At 41.6% G+C, this 17646-nt stretch overlaps 3 protein-coding genes across 4 annotated transcripts; 1 reads left to right on the top strand and 2 right to left on the bottom strand.

The window, feature by feature from the left end:
• Nucleotides 1-215: 215 nt before the first annotated feature.
• cracdla (cracd like a) lies at nucleotides 216-7645 on the bottom strand. 2 transcript variants are annotated; one of them, XR_013902476.1, is made up of 10 exons: nucleotides 7401-7645; nucleotides 6468-6527; nucleotides 6128-6272; nucleotides 5895-6030; nucleotides 5652-5804; nucleotides 4109-4360; nucleotides 2919-3993; nucleotides 1464-2387; nucleotides 976-1090; nucleotides 216-871 (listed from the first exon to the last, which is right to left on the bottom strand). XR_013902476.1 is itself a non-coding variant. In XM_026145720.2 (10 exons), the coding sequence occupies exons 2-10, from the start codon at nucleotides 6514-6516 to the stop codon at nucleotides 675-677; spliced, it is 3039 nt and encodes a 1012-aa protein (XP_026001505.2). In that variant the 5' UTR covers nucleotides 6517-6527; nucleotides 7401-7645; the 3' UTR covers nucleotides 216-674. The 2 variants fall into 2 exon arrangements, 1 of the variants encoding a protein (XP_026001505.2); XM_026145720.2 differs by having other exon boundaries at nucleotides 1471-2387.
• A 2601-nt stretch (nucleotides 7646-10246) lies between these two features.
• Nucleotides 10247-13569, bottom strand: mitd1 (MIT, microtubule interacting and transport, domain containing 1). Its single transcript, XM_026145122.2, has 7 exons — nucleotides 13304-13569; nucleotides 13096-13197; nucleotides 12368-12504; nucleotides 11610-11696; nucleotides 11398-11510; nucleotides 11180-11240; nucleotides 10247-11089 (listed from the first exon to the last, which is right to left on the bottom strand). Exons 1-7 carry the CDS (start codon nucleotides 13446-13448, stop codon nucleotides 10994-10996), a joined length of 741 nt encoding a protein of 246 aa, XP_026000907.1. The 5' UTR covers nucleotides 13449-13569; the 3' UTR covers nucleotides 10247-10993.
• Nucleotides 13570-13755: 186 nt separating this feature from the next.
• Nucleotides 13756-16860, top strand: mrpl30 (mitochondrial ribosomal protein L30). Its single transcript, XM_026145125.2, has 5 exons — nucleotides 13756-14060; nucleotides 15463-15549; nucleotides 15858-16004; nucleotides 16350-16423; nucleotides 16571-16860. The coding sequence occupies exons 1-5, from the start codon at nucleotides 14019-14021 to the stop codon at nucleotides 16704-16706; spliced, it is 486 nt and encodes a 161-aa protein (XP_026000910.2). The 5' UTR covers nucleotides 13756-14018; the 3' UTR covers nucleotides 16707-16860.
• The last annotated feature ends 786 nt before the right edge of the window (nucleotides 16861-17646 follow it).

The raw sequence follows: 17646 nt of genomic DNA, 5'->3' as shown, positions 1-17646 counted from the left end.
GCAGACAAGAGGTTAATCTAACAGGTAGCTCGGGACATTTTTCAGCGTTGACTGTCGCTCTCCACATACTGTGTGTTATAAGAAGTTTATTTTTAGCAGTTTGATGGACAATTTCAGGAGATATTCAGGTGATACCAAGTGAATGACTATACTGCGATGTAATTTGACCATTTCGTTTTACTTGAAGTTTAAGTCATTCAATGACAACAACAAACTCGTCCTTACAAATTTATTATTTAACATAAACTTTTAAGAGCTGTGAAATGCTCAATCACATGAAATATTCGTCCTTAACTGAATAACAGCGATCATGCTGAACTTTCAGAAGATATTCTGCTTCCCTCACTCTCAATTAAATAGGAGGATTAGGGCCACCGGGAAAAAAAGTGGGCAAAAGTCAGAATTCTGACCTTAATGTGAGAATTCTGACTTTTTACTCAAAATTCTTTTACCTCAAAATTGTTACTTTACGGTCAGAATTCTGACTTTTTCCTCAGAATTCTGGAAAAGAAGAAAAAAAGACGTGCCCACTTTCTTTTTTCCAGTAGCCCTAATCCTCTTCCGTAATTAAACATTAACACTTAAATCCAAATTAAAACGGCATCAAACAACCGGCTGTCTGACAGAAGCGGTTTTAGTCTTTATGATGGGCTCTTCATCGACTCGTGTCCTTCTTAGTCCATGGTCTTATCACTCCAGGCCATTGACTTCCTCTTGGCCAATTCCATCCAGGACGGCTGACCGCTGTCAGACATGGATTGCAGCACTGAGGGCAGTGTGGGTGATGATGACGGTGATGAAGAAGACGCTGCATTTTTCCGTGACCATCTGTCCTCACGCGACCTTTCTGCAACGTTGGTGGGGCTTAACTCTAAAAAACGAATCGCAGAAAAAATCTAGGTCAAATGGGTTCATTAAGAATATTAAAAAGGTGTTTGTACAGCAATGATTTATTATCACTCTGAGCAAACACACCTGCAAGGTTTACTGCTTGTCTTTCATCTGTATCTTTGATCACAGGTGCGTTTTTTGCCAAGGTAGGGGATTCACCTGATCCCTGCATGTCTGTATGCGTTTTCCTCAATTCCACCTAAGAACACACATTCAGGACAATCTTGTCAGTTCAAAAAAATCCCTATTATCTGTTCATGGCCTGCATTTCAACCACCGTGAGAAAGTGCCATAAAAAGTCCAGAAACAATCATAAATTTAACCTGCTAATAAACCCAGTCAAAATCATCAGTTCCATTGCAATAAAACAATATGTTGGTAGCCACCAGGACACCAAATGAATGACGGACACATGCTAGGCTACTGTTATAGTTGCCAAATAGAGACTTAGAGATTTTTTAAACATTTATATTTTCAAATGGGCATTGATCTGACTGCCACAGACAGCAAGGGGAGGTCAGGCAGCACTGTGAGGATGGCAAATGATATGAAAGATAGTTATAAAGAAGTACCACAAACCCCCTTGGGTCCAGGTGGTGTGGTCCACTCTCCCCGTCTCTCTAAAAAAGCAGCCTTCTCGCTTACAGAACCAGACCAAAATGCTCTTCGGCTTGTGAGTGGCGGAGCCTCTTTTTGCTCACTGGCTTCTCTCTCCCCTCTTCCTGAGGCAAAAGCTGAAGCAGAACCAACAGCTGACGAGGCTGCGGGAGCTGAAGTCTGCGCTGAAGGTGTGGGCTTGAGCTGCTGGGCAGACTGGAGACCTCGATTGCTCCAGGAGGATTGCTGCTGGCCTGAGGAAAGGTAAGACTGCGCAAGAGACTGTGTGGCGCTGCCTTGTGCAAACTGAAACGAGGTGTCTGTTTGTGAAGGGGAGCGCAAAGGAGAATGGGTTGTCCACGGATTGGTGGTTACCACTGAATGTGAGGCAGACTTAGTTGTGTTCATCTGGTCTTCACTGGTGTGTTTTGACATTTGTGGATCTCTGGAGGCATTGGACAGCACAGGAGATGCCTTCTGTTGCAGAAATCCTGGTGATGTTTTGACAGTCTGTGCTTGGCTTCTGCTTTGATTCGTTTCTGCCGATGGCTGCTTTGCAGCTTGCACAGTCTGTGTCCGTACTTGTGTAAAAGTCTCTGTTGGATTTGTGGGCTGCGCTTGTGCCTGCGGTCGTGCTGAAGATTGCATGTTTGCTTGTAAATTTCCTGCAAAATCTCTGGGGAATCTACTAATGAAAAGCTGTTGAAGGCTCTTGGTTTTTTCCATGGCCAGAGCCATCCAGGACACCTCAGATGAGGTCGCCTGCGGGGCAGGTTGAGGCTCCCGGGGTGTAGCTTCTGCTTCTTTTAGGTTTGCAGGCGTCGTCTGAACGTCGGACGTTTCGCTGGCAAATGGAGCATTATGTTTGACTGGAGGAGAGAAGCCAGATGGGGTTTGATCTAAGGGAGACACACAAATCTGTTAGATACGCTCGGCAGCACTGTTACCGTTAAAGTTTGCCCTGGTGGTATCTTAATGAGTACAAAGTTCCCCTGTGATCAGTAAAAATCTTATCTTCCTAGAGGGATTATTTACCATGTTAAACAGCAACAACGGTGCACATCTGTGTAATATTAACTCTGTAATCAAAGAGATAATGGCTGTGAGACGCTGCTTCACTATCAGTGTAAATTTAAAGCAGATCTCCAAATTAAACATCAGCTTCTATAATCAGCGTGATTCCAGCGTGATATTTTGACATTATGTCAGCGTTATGCTATATTATTACATATTTATTTCAATCTAGTCTTCATTTTATTTTATTTTATTTTATTTTTACTTTACACATTTTGCCTAAATTCTTTAGCTTTTTCCTTTTAGTTCTAATTTACTTAGCTGGATTTTTCTGAATTTGCAAGACATTTTTAAAAACTATTTTAAGTACTTTCAAACCTTCTACATGGCAATGTTAGGAGCTCTGAAAGACTCACCAGCTGGTCTGACCTCTCCAGAGGAGGATGGCATCCAAGACGCATTTTCTTGCAACTTTTTTTCACTTATTTCTTGGCATTTTTGGTCACCTTGGTCCTCACCCAGTGCTGACTTTGAATGCCTGTTAGAAGATGTATCAAGCCGAAATCGAAGTGAATGAGATGTAGAGCGCAGTTTGACACCGAAAGCTGTTTTTCCTTGTTCCTCCTGGGGCTCCTTTGCTTCCACCGCCTCTTCCACCTCTTCCTGGCTGCTCTCGATCTCCTCCGCCTCAGCAGCGCCTGTGTCTGCAGGTGCATCTTTATATGCTGTCACTGATTCCACCTTTTTGAAGCTGTCACTCCTGTCCCAGGGAACAGCTGAGGTTTTAGGTGGTGCGCCTTCTTGACGAAACCTTCCTAAAGCAAAAGGATGCTCTCTTGGCTCTTTAACTTCCTCCTTTTCCCTGTTTTTCTCCTCCATTTCCCTACTGATCCTGTTCCTGGCTTCAGCTTGTTCCAAAACTCCCAAAAAACTGCCCGATCGGGGTCTTTCTCCATCTCTGTTTTTCGATGCAGTGACAGAAAAGTGGAAAGAGCCAGATCCTTGGGCATATCGTTTAATTCCTCTTGTGGGTTCGCTATCACCTTGAACCTCCTGGCTAGCAGAGGAACACCTGAATGCCATTCCTGAGGCATTATCATCATGAGGCATTAGTTGCTTCTCCAAATCCCCTTGTCTTTGTTCCTTCAGTCCTGACTCTATGAAGGACGAGTGTGGACGTTCACCAGATGCTGAACCCACACGTCTGCGAGGTTTAACTCGAGGTACTTGGGAGGCTACAGTCTCAGGAAGAACGTAGTCCTGTTTGGAGAAACTTTGACTTGTTGGTTTGGGTACCGCCTCTGATGTGACCGGTGCCATTTCTGCACATTTTGAAGGAAGACGCTGATGTACAATGGGAACAGCAACTTTTTCTTCTTCTTTTGTTTCCACTGTTACTTCTTCTTGAGCACCAAGATGGTGTTTTAGTTCTTTGACAGGCTCGGGTCGGTCAATGTTGTTCATGGTGTCTAAATGAGACTGAGAGACAGTCTGAAGATAAATAAAAAAAGAGCGAGAGATATGAAGGGCAGGAAAGTGAAGTGGCGGTGCACTATTTGCTTATACAAAGAGCATACAAGAGAGAGAAATAACTACAGCAACTTACCGCGGCAGCTTTCATCTTAGTGCTGGCCCTCTGGTTTCTGGGTTTGATAGACATTCGGTGGCGTGCGGCAGAAGTGTCTAATCGGGAAGCGAACTGAGCCGGTGTTCTAAAATCCGACGGGACCTCAGCAGCAGAAGGAGAAACAGAGGGAACGGAAAGAGGAAAAGCATGGGATGGAGTCGAGGGAAGAGATTTGATAGGTGCAGGTTTGGGGATGGGTGAGAGAGTGCGAGATGTTGGCTGAGATATCGCCTGCAAAGAAAAAAAGGCCAACAAAATCGCTGTACAATCCTGCAAACAATGGGCTAAGAGAAAGAACTACAAAATACAGTGTTTTGGATTATTATGTCAATGTATCACACATGGTTGTGTTAGGATGCCTGGGTCGTTGACCCAGGGGTTTTGAGTTTATTATATTATTTATACTTTCTAGTCTTTGGTTTCTTTGAGTTCTGTCTTATAGTTTATGTCTCTGTCTTCTCTAGCTGCTCTGTCTCCCCTGTCAGCTGTATCCCCTTGTCTAGTTCGCGTCTCTGTGTGTCCTTAGTGGCTATATCCCCATGTCCAGTCAGTGTCTGTGTCTGCCCTGGTCCCACGTCTCTGTTCCCTCTGTTGCAGTGCGTGCGAGTCTGTGTCTTTGTTCAGTCTGTGTTATGTGTTTCCTGTTTTACTTTGAAAGTCCATGTCTGATGTTAATGTGTCTGGTTTTGCTTCCCCTTGTCTCGTTAGGCCTGATTTGCCCCAGCTGTGTTTCCCTCCTGTTACCCATTCCCTGATTGCTCCCTCTGTGTATTTAAGCCCTGTGTTTCTCTGTGTCCGTGTCGCGATCTACCGGTTTCCTAGCTGTGTGGTCTGTCATTCCTCCAGTTTAAGTTTGTTTTGAGTTTTTTAGTTATGTTATATTTTTGAGTACCTAATTAAAGCCTTTTTGAGTTCACGACTGTCTCCGGAGTCTGCACCTTGGGTCCTATTCCTGTCTGCACACAGCCTCACCTAACAGGTTGTTGATAACCTCTATTACCTATCTGATATTCTATATGGAGTGGAGCCAAAGAGGGGCCAGGCTTGCAGGGACACAGTTTAACAGTGCACCTTACATAAGAACCCTCTGGCTCCATCACTGATTCGACTTTTGGAAACAGCATTTCAGATGACAGATTCCTCTCTTGAAGTTTCTGTCCAGTCAATCCCACGTACACCGTAAATCCTCAGGATTTACGGTGCATTAATCTGTGTCTTAAAATAGTCCCCAACATATGCACCACTTTCTCCTGCTTAAATAAAACGTTTTACAGCGACCAGCTGTTTTAGGGATTGCTATATACTGTTTTCTTAAATGATGCTATATAGGTATTTATAACCCCACTTTTTTCAGTTATAACTATAATAGGAAAAAATGGGGGTACAGCGCTGGCCTTTTTTTATGGGATATGCTGAGAATAAAAACATATGATCAGAACACTTTATGCTTGCTTGTTAAATTTAAACAAATGCAAATCCTGCTTTTGAATCCACGCATCATCTAATCAGCAGGATTATGCACCTTTGTAAGGGTTTCCTGAGATGTATTGTCTTCTCCTGAATCATGAGGAGGACTGTGAGGAAGTGACTCCTGGCTGCTCAGATCTGGTGGACGTCTCATTGGCAGGACCATAGGAGGTGGGCCCAAATGCATTTTCTGCTGCTGAAGCGTCATCTGTGATGACAGAGCGCAGCACGAGGATTTTAATAGAGTCACTGTTACCATAAGTTTAAACAACAGGCCTAAAATAAAGAAGTGCCGTACCTGGAGAGCTTTGATTTTGCTGTGAACGTTCTCCTGAGATAAGACCCTGGTGGGTTCAGGCTCTGTCATGACCAGGTCATCCAGAAAGATGCTGTCGTGGGACAGTGCCCGCGATCCCATGATGGCCTGTGCGCATCTAAGTGGAGCCAGAAGAAGGACGAGTCAAAGTAAGGACAAGTAAGTGAACCTGAAAGAGAATTTTTCGAAAGGCGTCGTGTCACGTAAACACTCACACCAAATCTTCTTCTGATCCGAGATCTTTTCCTGCAGTGATGTCACTGGCTGACTGGCTGAGTTTGGTATTTCCTTCTCCGCCTGCTCTCTTACTTTTCCCAAAGAGACGAGTTTTCAGATCCTTGATCTTGGATCTTTTACGTCCTAACAGAGATTGAGACCGAGACAGATCCAGGTCACAGCATTTCACGCGCACGTGAACAAGGAGAACTCACGTGCTCTCACACACTCTCTATTTTCTGTTTTCGAGACGTTCTATCAATGAGCATCTCTTTCATATTTCACTTCATGACGATGTGTTAGCACTCTCAGGTTAAACTACGAGACAGATCACCTCACCTGTGACGTCCTCTGCGCTTTCTTCTGCGTCTCCCGAGAAAGACTCCATCGGTCTGATCCCTAAAAGAAAAAAAAGTGTAGAGCAGATGACAGTTAAGTGTTCAGTGGAAAACACTTCGCTTGTTGTCTTTGCAGGAGTAAACATGGACTCGAGGTTCAAAGGTTTATTACTGTTCATTATCAGTTGGGAGGGCTGGGTGAGGACAGTCTGTTGTCAAGATGAACAACGTCTTAATCGATGTTACATGTGGCATTGCCAAGAAAAAACACCCCAGGTACTGCAGAGTAGCAAGAACGTGGATTTGAAGCATGGCATCGCACTGTACAGCACATATGATGAACAAAGCAAAAGCTAAAATCTTCCTTCACTGCTTTACCATCTTACTGAGTTGGCGTGCTACTCTATGCTAAAGTCAGTTCCAATTTTTTTCATGAAGACCGGCCTGACATTAGTATATCCCACCTTTTGCAGGGTGCTGGTGTATCTAAGGAACTGTTGTCAACAGAGCATGAGGCTGTATAACTGCCTGATAAGACAAGATGTGCCAGGTTATGGACAAACAAGCAAAGTCCACACTGCACCTCTCATGTCACCGATTACACCCTTTTCACTCGATCCTCAAAAAAGTTGCGATCAGTTTAAGCAAATCGATTTAAACAGTATGTAAACCTCAGACTTGATTTCCTCTCCGCAGTGAAGTGCTCCCTGCGGTTTCACCGTTCACTGAGCTGAACTATAGCTCCCAGAGAAACAGAGGATAATCCGGTGGATTATTGACATTGCAGAGAGATTCTTGTAAGATTTCACAACGCCGTAATGATCCACAACGCTGCAACATTTCTCCACCAGGTGACATTCCCTGGGGGAAAACACACACGCACTCCAGATGGGGAAGGAGGAAGAAAAAAAAAGAAAACAACGGCTGAACTTACCAAAAATCTAAAACCAAGCACCTCAACTTGTCCCTCCTGATCGTCCTCCTCTCTTCACGGAGCGGTCTTGTATCAGCTGTGTCCCTGCCTTAATGATTAAACCTCAGACATACCACATCTGCAGACGGAGGGAGATACCGAGGGAAGGGAGTGAGGGAGGTGGGAAAAAAAACAGGCTGGGAGAAAAGAAAGAAAGGGAGAGAGAGAGAGAGAAGGTCACTTCCTGACAGGGTGAGCAAATGCACAAGAGAAAAGAGGACAGATGAGAATGTGTGTGTGTGAGAGAGAGAGAGTGAGAGAAAGAGAGCGAGAGAGATACTCTATTACATTAGTGGCACACTGTGGCCCTCTGTGCTAAGCTCCTTATAAAACGTTAACCTGATTTTAGACCCAGAAATGAGAGTAGAGGGTAAAAAAATAAAAAATAAAGCTCCAGCTGGAAAGAGGACATGAATATAGGAATTATGGCTCATAGAGCTGTTTACATATTGCACAGGCTCGCTCACGCCCTTCCGATGATCAAAGAGCGGAGGCTATGGGTGTGCTGTGAGCGTTCAGAAATGAAATAAATAAATAGAAACAAACAGGAATCAGCCACCTCCCAGCACGTCACATCATTTTCACCCAAGACTGTTTGGCCACAGTCCTGAAGGTGCGGTCTTTGAAATGTTCGCCTGGGACCTTTGCTCCTCTATAACTCCCGCACACATTTTTCACGATTTGTGAGACGACGCCTTGTTTCGCAGCAACGAGATGACACATTGTTCCTGCGAGTCCTACTTCCTGCGCGTTCACACAGGACAGTACTGGGAGATGGGAGAGCTAATCTAGGCCACTGGGCTACAATCGGCGAGAGGGAGGGCCTGCAGGAATTGGCATGCGAACGCTTGCATCTGCATCCATGTGTCTGGAAGCTTGGCTGAGCAGCATCTCCAATGAGTCTCCTTACAGATAAATCCTCGTCTCTCCCACCAGAACCCACATCCAGCTGGGTAACATCTGGATTACATCCAACGGGACACATGCACCGTGATAAGAGCCCACAGTGACATAACAGTCTGGGATGTGGTTTTATTTAATTCCCTCATTCATAGATTTATTGTCCATAATCTACACATAAAGGAGAATACACACACAGGCTTATTTTTATCTTATAATAGGGATGTAATGTGATTATGGCTAATATCTGCTATCATAGGGAGGCTGTTTGTAGATAATAAAGCATCATACACGTTTATTGCACTTTCTGCTTTTGTCATCACAGCATTTGTCCCCCTGACAGAAAGAAAGCAAAGGTACTGATTTTTAGCAGTATATGGCAGTCTCTGATTCATGTGGTGTTGCGATGGATTATAATTTCTTCCTCTCACAGGCCAGATGAGGGCTGTGCATATCGAGATTAAGGCCGATAGATAATCCGATCACAGCACTGTTTGAAGTCACGAGGGTTACCATTCATTCTAGCAAATGTGAAAAAAATGTGAGGGAATTTTCTTTGGGGTTTTTCATTTTTTCACTTTTATAGACGACTTTTTTTTGGCAAGATGTTTCCATTGATTCACCCAAGAACAATTGGCCGATATCTGAAACCACTGAACAAGCTTTCCCCTGCAGCTTATCTGTATTTAGTTTGGGATTCTGGATTCAGATAAGAGTTTGATGGTAATCGTTAACTAGACATCAGTGTCTTACATGCATGAAATGTTGCACCAATACAGAGCCAGCAGAAACAGAAGAAGCTATGGCTACAATATAGCTTTGGGACATAAAAATCAGTCAAAGATATTAAACATGTACATCTCCGGTAATTGTAAGTGTTAATAACCTTATCCAGAATTCAATAATTGTGGAAATATGTAGGTTTTTAAGGAATCATGAGTTCAGTGCTCCATGACTGCTCAATCTGCTGATCAGTGTAATATGTATGAAAGCTATGAAGCAGGTGGTGAATGTGCCTTAAGCTTAGACTTTGTTGTAATAAGAGTCAGAATGGGATTTGCAATGTTTGTGAACTTGTTACAGATGTAAAGACCTATGTCTGAATCAAATACAGTGTGTATAAGTGAATGAGTGGTTTTTGATGGATATAATCTGACTGTGTGGAGACTATGACAAGGTCTGATCTGCACTGACCTGCATCTGCTCTTTTTTTTTTTTTAAGTCAGATTTTTATTGTTGGCAAATGTTTAGTTGAATCAGAGGACTCAGTCTTGTCTATCAACGCTTCATCAGACAAGCTACGATAAAATTTGACCAATCAGGAGTTGGCAGTTCGTCTTGTAATCAGAAGGTTGCCGGTTCGAGCCCTGGCTCCGACAGTCTCGGTCATTGTGTCCTTGGGCAAGACACTTCTACCCGTTGCCTACTGGTGGTGGTCAGAGGGCCCGGTGGCGCCAGTGTCCGGCAGCCTCGCCTCTGTCAGTGCGCCCCAGGGCAGCTGTGGCTACAATGTAGCTTGCCATCACCAGTGTGTGGATGACTGAATGTAGTGTAAAGCGCTTTGGGGTCCTTAGGGACTAAGTAAAGTGCTAAACAAATACAGGCCATTTACCATTTTTTAGTCAGTTTTCCAAGTTCACAAAATCTTTTCAGTTAGTTTAATTTTTTTCCAAGTCTAGTTTTTGTTTTTTAGTTCAATAAAATGTTTTAATTCTAGGTTTTAGAGTAATCCTCCACCCTAACCCTATAATAACCTGGAAAACAACCAGCTGATTACCATAAACACTTTCTGTAAGTGCACCTTTCTGTGTAACTCTACCCACTCTCGTCCTCTTGGTCACTGTTTTCATTTTATCTGTGTCTTGGACTTTTTTATTCTGTAGAAAACAAGAAAGCATCTCACAATCTTTCAGCACACTTTGGTCAGTTTTAATATTTATTCTGCATTTATGTATTATAAATAGTTTAAAAACTGTTACATTTTATTCATTTTTCAGTACAAAACGATATTCAGGGCCATGTTTGGTTTCTTTAATCTACTAATAGAATCAGGACGGTACATTTCCAGTCAACTGAAAAGGGCCTAATGTTTCATTACCTAGAGGTCCAATTACCCATCATAAGCAATTCATTTAAAAAGGGCCTAAAGTTGGCAATCCTGTAACACATTTTACTATTAATGCGTTTTAAATATGTTTTGGTTTTGTATTTTTAAATTTAAATTTGATTTAAACAAAAATACATTTTTAATTGTGTAAAGTAATCTAGAAAAAATGTTTTGAAATAATTAATTTCCCCCCAAAAAGGTCTCTGTAGAATTACAATCTGTGGAAGTAAAAAAAAAAAAAAAGATAAAAATATCCATATTTTTCATAAATATCATAGAAAACGGAAAAAAAAAATCATAGAAAACTGAAGAACTGAAAACTGAACTTAAAAATTCACCAATAGCAGCGGCAGTACAGTTAGCAGAAATTTAAGACGTTCCAGTGCAGCAGAAATCAAACAGTAACCCATCTTGTTATAAAAGTCAGTCCCCAGACACCCGCAAGCTAAAGCAAATCCTACAATACTGTAGATCTGCTTGTGTTTGGAAGGCAGGTAAGTAAATTAAACGGCTTGGCAAAAAAATAATCATTTTAGCTTTGTGAGTCTCATAGAGTTTTTGTGTGTTTGGTGTGGAAAATGTCTACGGTGGTCTCCTGGCACTGCCTGAGGTCATAGTCACAGTATCCAACAGAGAATCGGCCCTGCGAGACAAACGACAGAAAGATCTCGTTCACTTTAGCCACTCCATACTTACAGATGAATACTAATAAGTATATAATGCGTAGTCTCACTTTAGGTCTCTTGAAGTAATCCAACCCTCTTCCAATTTTTACGATCCAACCATTATCGAACCTAAAAATAAAATCAGGTTTAATTTACTGGGATAAAAGAGACCGTATTTTGAGCAATGGAGTGTTAATGTAGAAGTGAACATCAGATGTCACAAGGATGAACTTCCTCATGCTGCACGTATGTGGCTGCTGTAAATGAGGAAAATCTGCAGGTGTACCTGATCTCCCGGTCATGGATAGTGGAGGAGTACTGCAGGTCTAGAGTCACTCCGTGAGCGCTGAGACTCTCTTTCAACTCGGCCAGAGCGCCGCTCTGCTGGCCACTATCAGCCTGCGGGACGGGAAATGACAGTATAAACTAAACAGAGAAGACAGCAGTGGCTGCTCAGCTTTGACTATAAAATGCAGCTCTATTGTGTGAGTAACTCACTTCATCCTGCGACGTGAGGAGGTGGATCTTGTTCACCTTGCAGGGGGCTTTTAGCAGCATCTCACAGAACCGAAGGAAGTTGTACAACTGTTTGTGAGAGGAAAGGCGAGGGCTTTGTTTGGCATATTATATAAGGTTGGTACAGTTTAGGGCTGATTTTTAAATCATAAACATAAAATTACAATTATTTATTATAAAGTCCTAGTCAAACTAATAAGGAGAAAGCTGCTTGCTTGCAGCTTGCAACACATGATCAGAGAAAAAAAAGATTTTCAGTATATGCGTTCAGGCTTTTATCAAACACATCATCCACATCATAACTGAATGTGTTCCTCCTTTTCCCATACACGACCTCTACAAAAAGTTTAATTAAAGTCAGCTTAGCAGTCTTTTCATAACCTACCAGACAGATTTTTATAACATTTGTTTGTTTAACTTCAACTAATCTGTGATAGTTCTATTAATCAATAAATCTTTCAGCCATCTAAATGTTGAAGGCTTTCTGGCCACAGAGAGACCCTGGCGCAGACCAGGACATGTTAAAGAGATTATGTCCCCCCTGTCGGCTGCTCCTGCTACCCAAGGCGGAAAATGTATACGTGTATTGCAGACTTAGTCCTCTAGTATCATTCTATTGGTATCAAATTAATGGATAAACTCATTAAAGATAAGCTCCAACCTCTGAACAAAGCCTGATAAAAGACTGATGACAGAGTGGAATGAATAAAAACCCCAGTTAATGAGGACAAAACTCTTACTTGGTGGGTGTGCCGTATGTACGGGTCCTCCACCCAGACTTCAGTGAGAGCGCTGCTGATGTATGGCTTGAACAGAACCTCATAGCTGTAACCAGTAGCATCCTCTGATATTCTTATCTGCTCGTGGTACTTCCCATCTATCAGGGAAGATAAGAGAAACACAAATTTTGAAAACCCCCTTCTTTAGCTGTGGCTCTTACCATATATTTTCCCCCTAAATCTAAAAACTTAACCAGCACAGTCCTACACTGGAATAGGATCCTGCCTATAAGAGATACTAGACATAATTAGATTTATACATAAATGTAAGGGATATAACAAAACAATAAACAAGATTTTGGTTGTTGAGAAGATCGCACAGTCAATATTCAGCTAGAGCTGGATTACAGGGCAAAGTGGGCTTCAGCAACCCAAATCAACAGGGTCAGTAAGATTGTGCAAATTATTAATTTGGTCATATGCAACACTGAAGCACCTTGTTCACCTGATTTGAGTTCTTGCTTGTGTCAAAATTACCACAAAGTTCTACTTCTTGCTCCCTTTCGGGGTCGCTACATCTACCTCTGCCCCTTGGAGCTCCACTGTTACACCTGTCTCCCTCTCATTTACACACAGGTGCTACAGGTCTAACAGTCAAAACCACTGCAAACAAGAGGCTCAGTCGATCAGGGTAATTCATCTTTGCCCGGCCCACTTTGCCCTTTTTTGCTCCATTACTGGCAAATTACCTTCCTTCATCTGATTCACATGAACTTTGATTTGCTCTGCTCTGTCCATGTAGCCCTTTATCTTCTCTCTGTAGTGTCCTCTCTTTGAGTCATCTTTTACAGCTGCTCACAGGACAAAGAGAACATTAAAAAAAAAGACGTTCAGCGTAATTCAGGGCAATGTTTAAAATATGTAATTATTAATATTTATTTATTTTTAAAGGAGGACCTTTTAACGCGTCCATAAGCAGCTGGATGCCTTCCTGGTAGCAGATGAGAGACTCCTGGAAACGTTCGCTCTGGTCCAGCTCCACCGCTCGCTTCAAGACAGACACGGCGGACGCCTCCATTCCCGACAGGTGGTTTTGTGTCATTGTTCTGTCTTTCAACTGTCTTTTAAGACCTATATAACTCTAAATAAACCTCACGTTTCACCAGTGACAGGAAAGAAGCTGAGAGAAGTAGCTCTACCCACGAGTGCCCCATAAAAATAACTCCCGGAGAAACGTAATGACCTTGGTTAGAAAATTGATGGTTATGTATTTTTTTTTTTATAAAAACACACAGTTAAAGTATTTTCAGTTTTTATTAAGTCCAAATTTATTCAAACAACATATTTATCACACTAGAAAAATTAGGGTAGGAACAATGTGCAAATTGCGGTGCTCTCGAAGAGGCGGTGCTCTTTTAATGTAACTCCCCGACGTTTCCGGTTAAGACGGCGGAGAGAGAGGGCTTGACAGCAGCGTGACTCTCCTGTTTCACTGCTGTTTTCAGTGCCGAATTAATGTTTAAATGTGCGAACTTGGTAAATTTGGTATGATTATAGGTCAGTTTTTCATAGCGGTTAGTTAGGCTCGAGTTCCGTGTTATTTAGCGGTTAGCAAGGCTGTAACCTTGTCTCGTAGCCCCTGTTAGCTAAAGAGCAGCAGAAGGAACACAACATGTCAGCTGTCTGTCGCAGTTTGAGCTTTTTATCAGTAAAGGTGGGTACATCACTGCACGTTTTTAATGTTTCAGACTTGAACTGTCTACAAAGTGTTTCGTACATCTTGAAGTTGACATACGGGCTCATTTAGTTTAACGCTGCTTGAGGAAAAATCCAGCTAAACCTGAAACCCAAATCAGGGATGGGACTTGGAGAATAGTTACTGGATTTTTCTAGGTTTACTGGATTTATTTATTTTGTTTGCTAGATGACTGCAGTGCTGAATTTTAGGACGCGAAACTTTCAAATATAATGACCAATGTCCTGGATACATATACAACGTGCTCAGTTATGTAAAAAAAGAAAAGAAAATGAGGCCATTGTAACTAACTCAGCATTAATGAAACTCACTTGTTGTGTGAAGCCACTGGGCTTCTCTGCACCACTATCCAGTCAGCTGTGATGTGCACTAGGCTACATTTGCTGCAGAAAGTGCTCCAAGTATTAAAGTTAGAACTTTAATACTAATATTGTCATCTAAGATTCAGTTCAGGTTTATTTTATATATAGCACCAGTTCACATCAAAAATCGCTTCAATATGCTTTAATTCAATTCAATTCAATTTTATTTATATAGCGCCAAATTAAAACAAAAGTCGCCTCAAGGCGCTTTATGCCGTAAGGTAAAGACTCTAGAGTTCAACTAGCCCCCATGAACAAGCACTTTGTGATGGTGGGAAGGAAAAACTCCCTTTTAACAGGAAGAAACCTCTGACAGAACCACCTCATGGAGGGGCAGGCATATGCTGTGACTGGAGAGGGTGATAAGAGGAAATAGAAGAGAGAGGGGGAAAAAGCAAAGAGGTAGGAAAAAGCAGACTAAGGGAGAGAGGGAAGGCAAAAATGTATGTATGCAATAATGACTTGGTGCAGTGGTGTGTAAACAGAAGGGGAGTGAAAAGAGACAAGTGGAAGTGCTCAGGTGTATCAGATGTATGTAAGGAGGAAGAATTTTATATCCAATTCTAGATTTAACAGGGATCCAGAGATGAAAAGCTAATATGGGAGGAATGTGCTCCAACTTCCCTTTTGCTATTAGCTGTTTGGAGTAACACAAATCCAACAACCTGACCAGAGTCAGGCAAAGCATAAATCAGTAAACGGATAACTACACATGACAAATGTTAGGGAAATCTGTTCATATTTTGTGGATCTGAAAGATAAAAACAAAATATCTGCTGATGTGTCAGAATATCAGATTTTTAAATCATTAAAAAAACAAAAACAAAAACAAAAACTTTTGTTCCCTAAAGAAAAGAATATCTACCACCAGTAACAGCAATCTATCTCTGAGACTTAACTCTACAGAACTTTTTAGATTTTCTACATATGTAAGTAAACACATTTTCCTTGATACTGGGCTTTGCTTTTTACCTTCTCTCTGTTTGCATATGTTACAGACCCTGACAGAAGCTCCAGTTTTGTCACCTTGTGCATGGTATGTGTCAGCAAGAAGCAAATTCTCCAAATCCAGAATCCCACCAGAGGTAAGAATAAATTTAGAATCTATAATGTTGTACATTTGTAAAGTAATTAGCAACACTCAAAGTATGTAACGTCTTGTGGCCCTACCCATGTGTGTGTCAAAATATAATTCTTTTACATTAATATTTATTTGGATTAAGTAAGTTTGGGTATAATTCCAGCAGGTCCAGTAGACACAATGGTTTAGGTGGATTATTAGCTACTCAGCATTTTTTTTTTTTTTTTTTTAAAGTGTTGCTTTAGGCCCGTCATTACAGATGAATCCTGCCATGGAATAATGATAATCCTTTATTCTGTATTTTCTTAACAGATTTTTGCTGAGCGATCGAAAGAGCACGAGAAATATGGTGGCGATCCAGACCAGCCGCACAAGCTGCACATAGTGACGCGGGTCAAAAGTGCGCTGCGAAGGCCATACTGGGAGAAAGAGATAATAAAACACCTCGGGCTTCAAAAGGTAAAATTTCTGTCATGGTACAGGACCCCAAACTGGGTTCCCTTTTTGTAAAGGCTACAGATTGTTTTTGTTTTACTTTTGGATTAACTTAATGTAACCGGATCATGTTCAATGTTTTGTTTTGTTTTTTGTTTTTTTTTGCACATACAACAAAACACTGCTGTCAGCTTTAGTTCAGGAATTTCCATGTAATTCTTTGCGTCTTTCAGCATCTTTCAACAGTGACTTGTACCCTGAAGGAGCTCTGATCAGGATAAATGATCTGTACAGAGTGTGTCACCTCATGCAGACGCTCACAGCCTTTATCTTTTGGAATAATTTTCTCTGCCTTTGTCTCGCACTTAGGCTCACGTCCCTGTAATTCATAAAAATACTCCTGCAGTCAACAGCCAACTGAAGTTTGTCAAGCACCTTGTAAGGTAGGATTAATTAACCAAAAGTAGTAACACATCACTCTTAAAGTACTATTAAAAAAAGGTGAGTTTTTTTTCAAATTGAGGTTGCCTGAGATGCCTACATATCTATACTGTTATATCTCCTTTGCCATCTCTTTCTGATACCTTCAGGATACAGCCACTAAAGACTCCCTATGGGCTCCCTGCTGAGCATGACATGGCCGATGCATACATCAACAGCAAAGGAGAACTTATTGTACACCACCTCCTTCAACCTGTAGACAACAAGGCAACAATCGAATCTTAGCTCCACTGTTGCGTGTGTGAATGTCCTGGAAAATGTCCTGTTGTCATTCTCTCTGCAGTGAGAGAAAGCTGTGGCACCAACCAGACTTCTTGATTGCTGTTTCCTGTGTTTTGATGCTGAGCTGCAGATGAATATGATTAAATGTTCTCATCAACCTGTCTCTCAAATGATTGAGCAAAGTGCCATCCTGATGAAGCAGGAATACTGACATTAACGTCGCATCTGAAAAATTCAACTCTGTGCAAACCCACTGTTCTAAGTTTGAGTTAATTCAGGAATTACTCAAACTTTTCCAGAAAACTTGATTTATTTTTATTTTTTCTACATATCAACAGTTTAGCAATTTGAATACCAGCATATTAATTTTACAGACAGCTAGTAATTTGGTAAAAAGTGTAATTTGGGTTCTGAGATAATTCAACAACAGTTAGTGGTTCAGATTGTTAAAATTAAAAATGACTTCCTAAATCCCAAAGACAAGTTTTTTGCTCACCACCTCAATTGTATCAGACTGCCAAACAGTTATTTATAGAAATCGAGGGCCCCCTTTTGTGTTGCGGTTTTTAGTTTTGTAGTAATGCTCAACGTGCTCAGCATAGCACCAGCCAGTCTCATCAGCTACAAATAATCCACGCCCATAAAATGTTTTTAGATGGTTATAGTTTTCAGTTTAAAGACAAAAACAGCAAATGGGAACTCCACCTATTTTGTTTTCTAAGAACAAAGGCTCACATAAAAACATTGCCAGTAATTATACTGGCCACTTCATTAGGTACATATGGTACACTGTTTGCTAATCCAAATATTTAATCAGCCAATCACATGGCAGCAACTGCATGCATTTAGACATGGTCATTACAGCCTGCTGCAGTATCAGAATGCCTCAAGGTGATTGAGTGTGCCATGATTGTTTATGCCAGACAGTGTAGTCTTGAGTATT

Source organism: Astatotilapia calliptera, chromosome 16 (genome assembly GCF_964374335.1).
Source record: "Astatotilapia calliptera chromosome 16, fAstCal68.1, whole genome shotgun sequence".
NCBI lineage: Eukaryota > Metazoa > Chordata > Actinopteri > Cichliformes > Cichlidae > Astatotilapia > Astatotilapia calliptera.
This window is presented reverse-complemented; position numbering and strand designations above follow the sequence as displayed.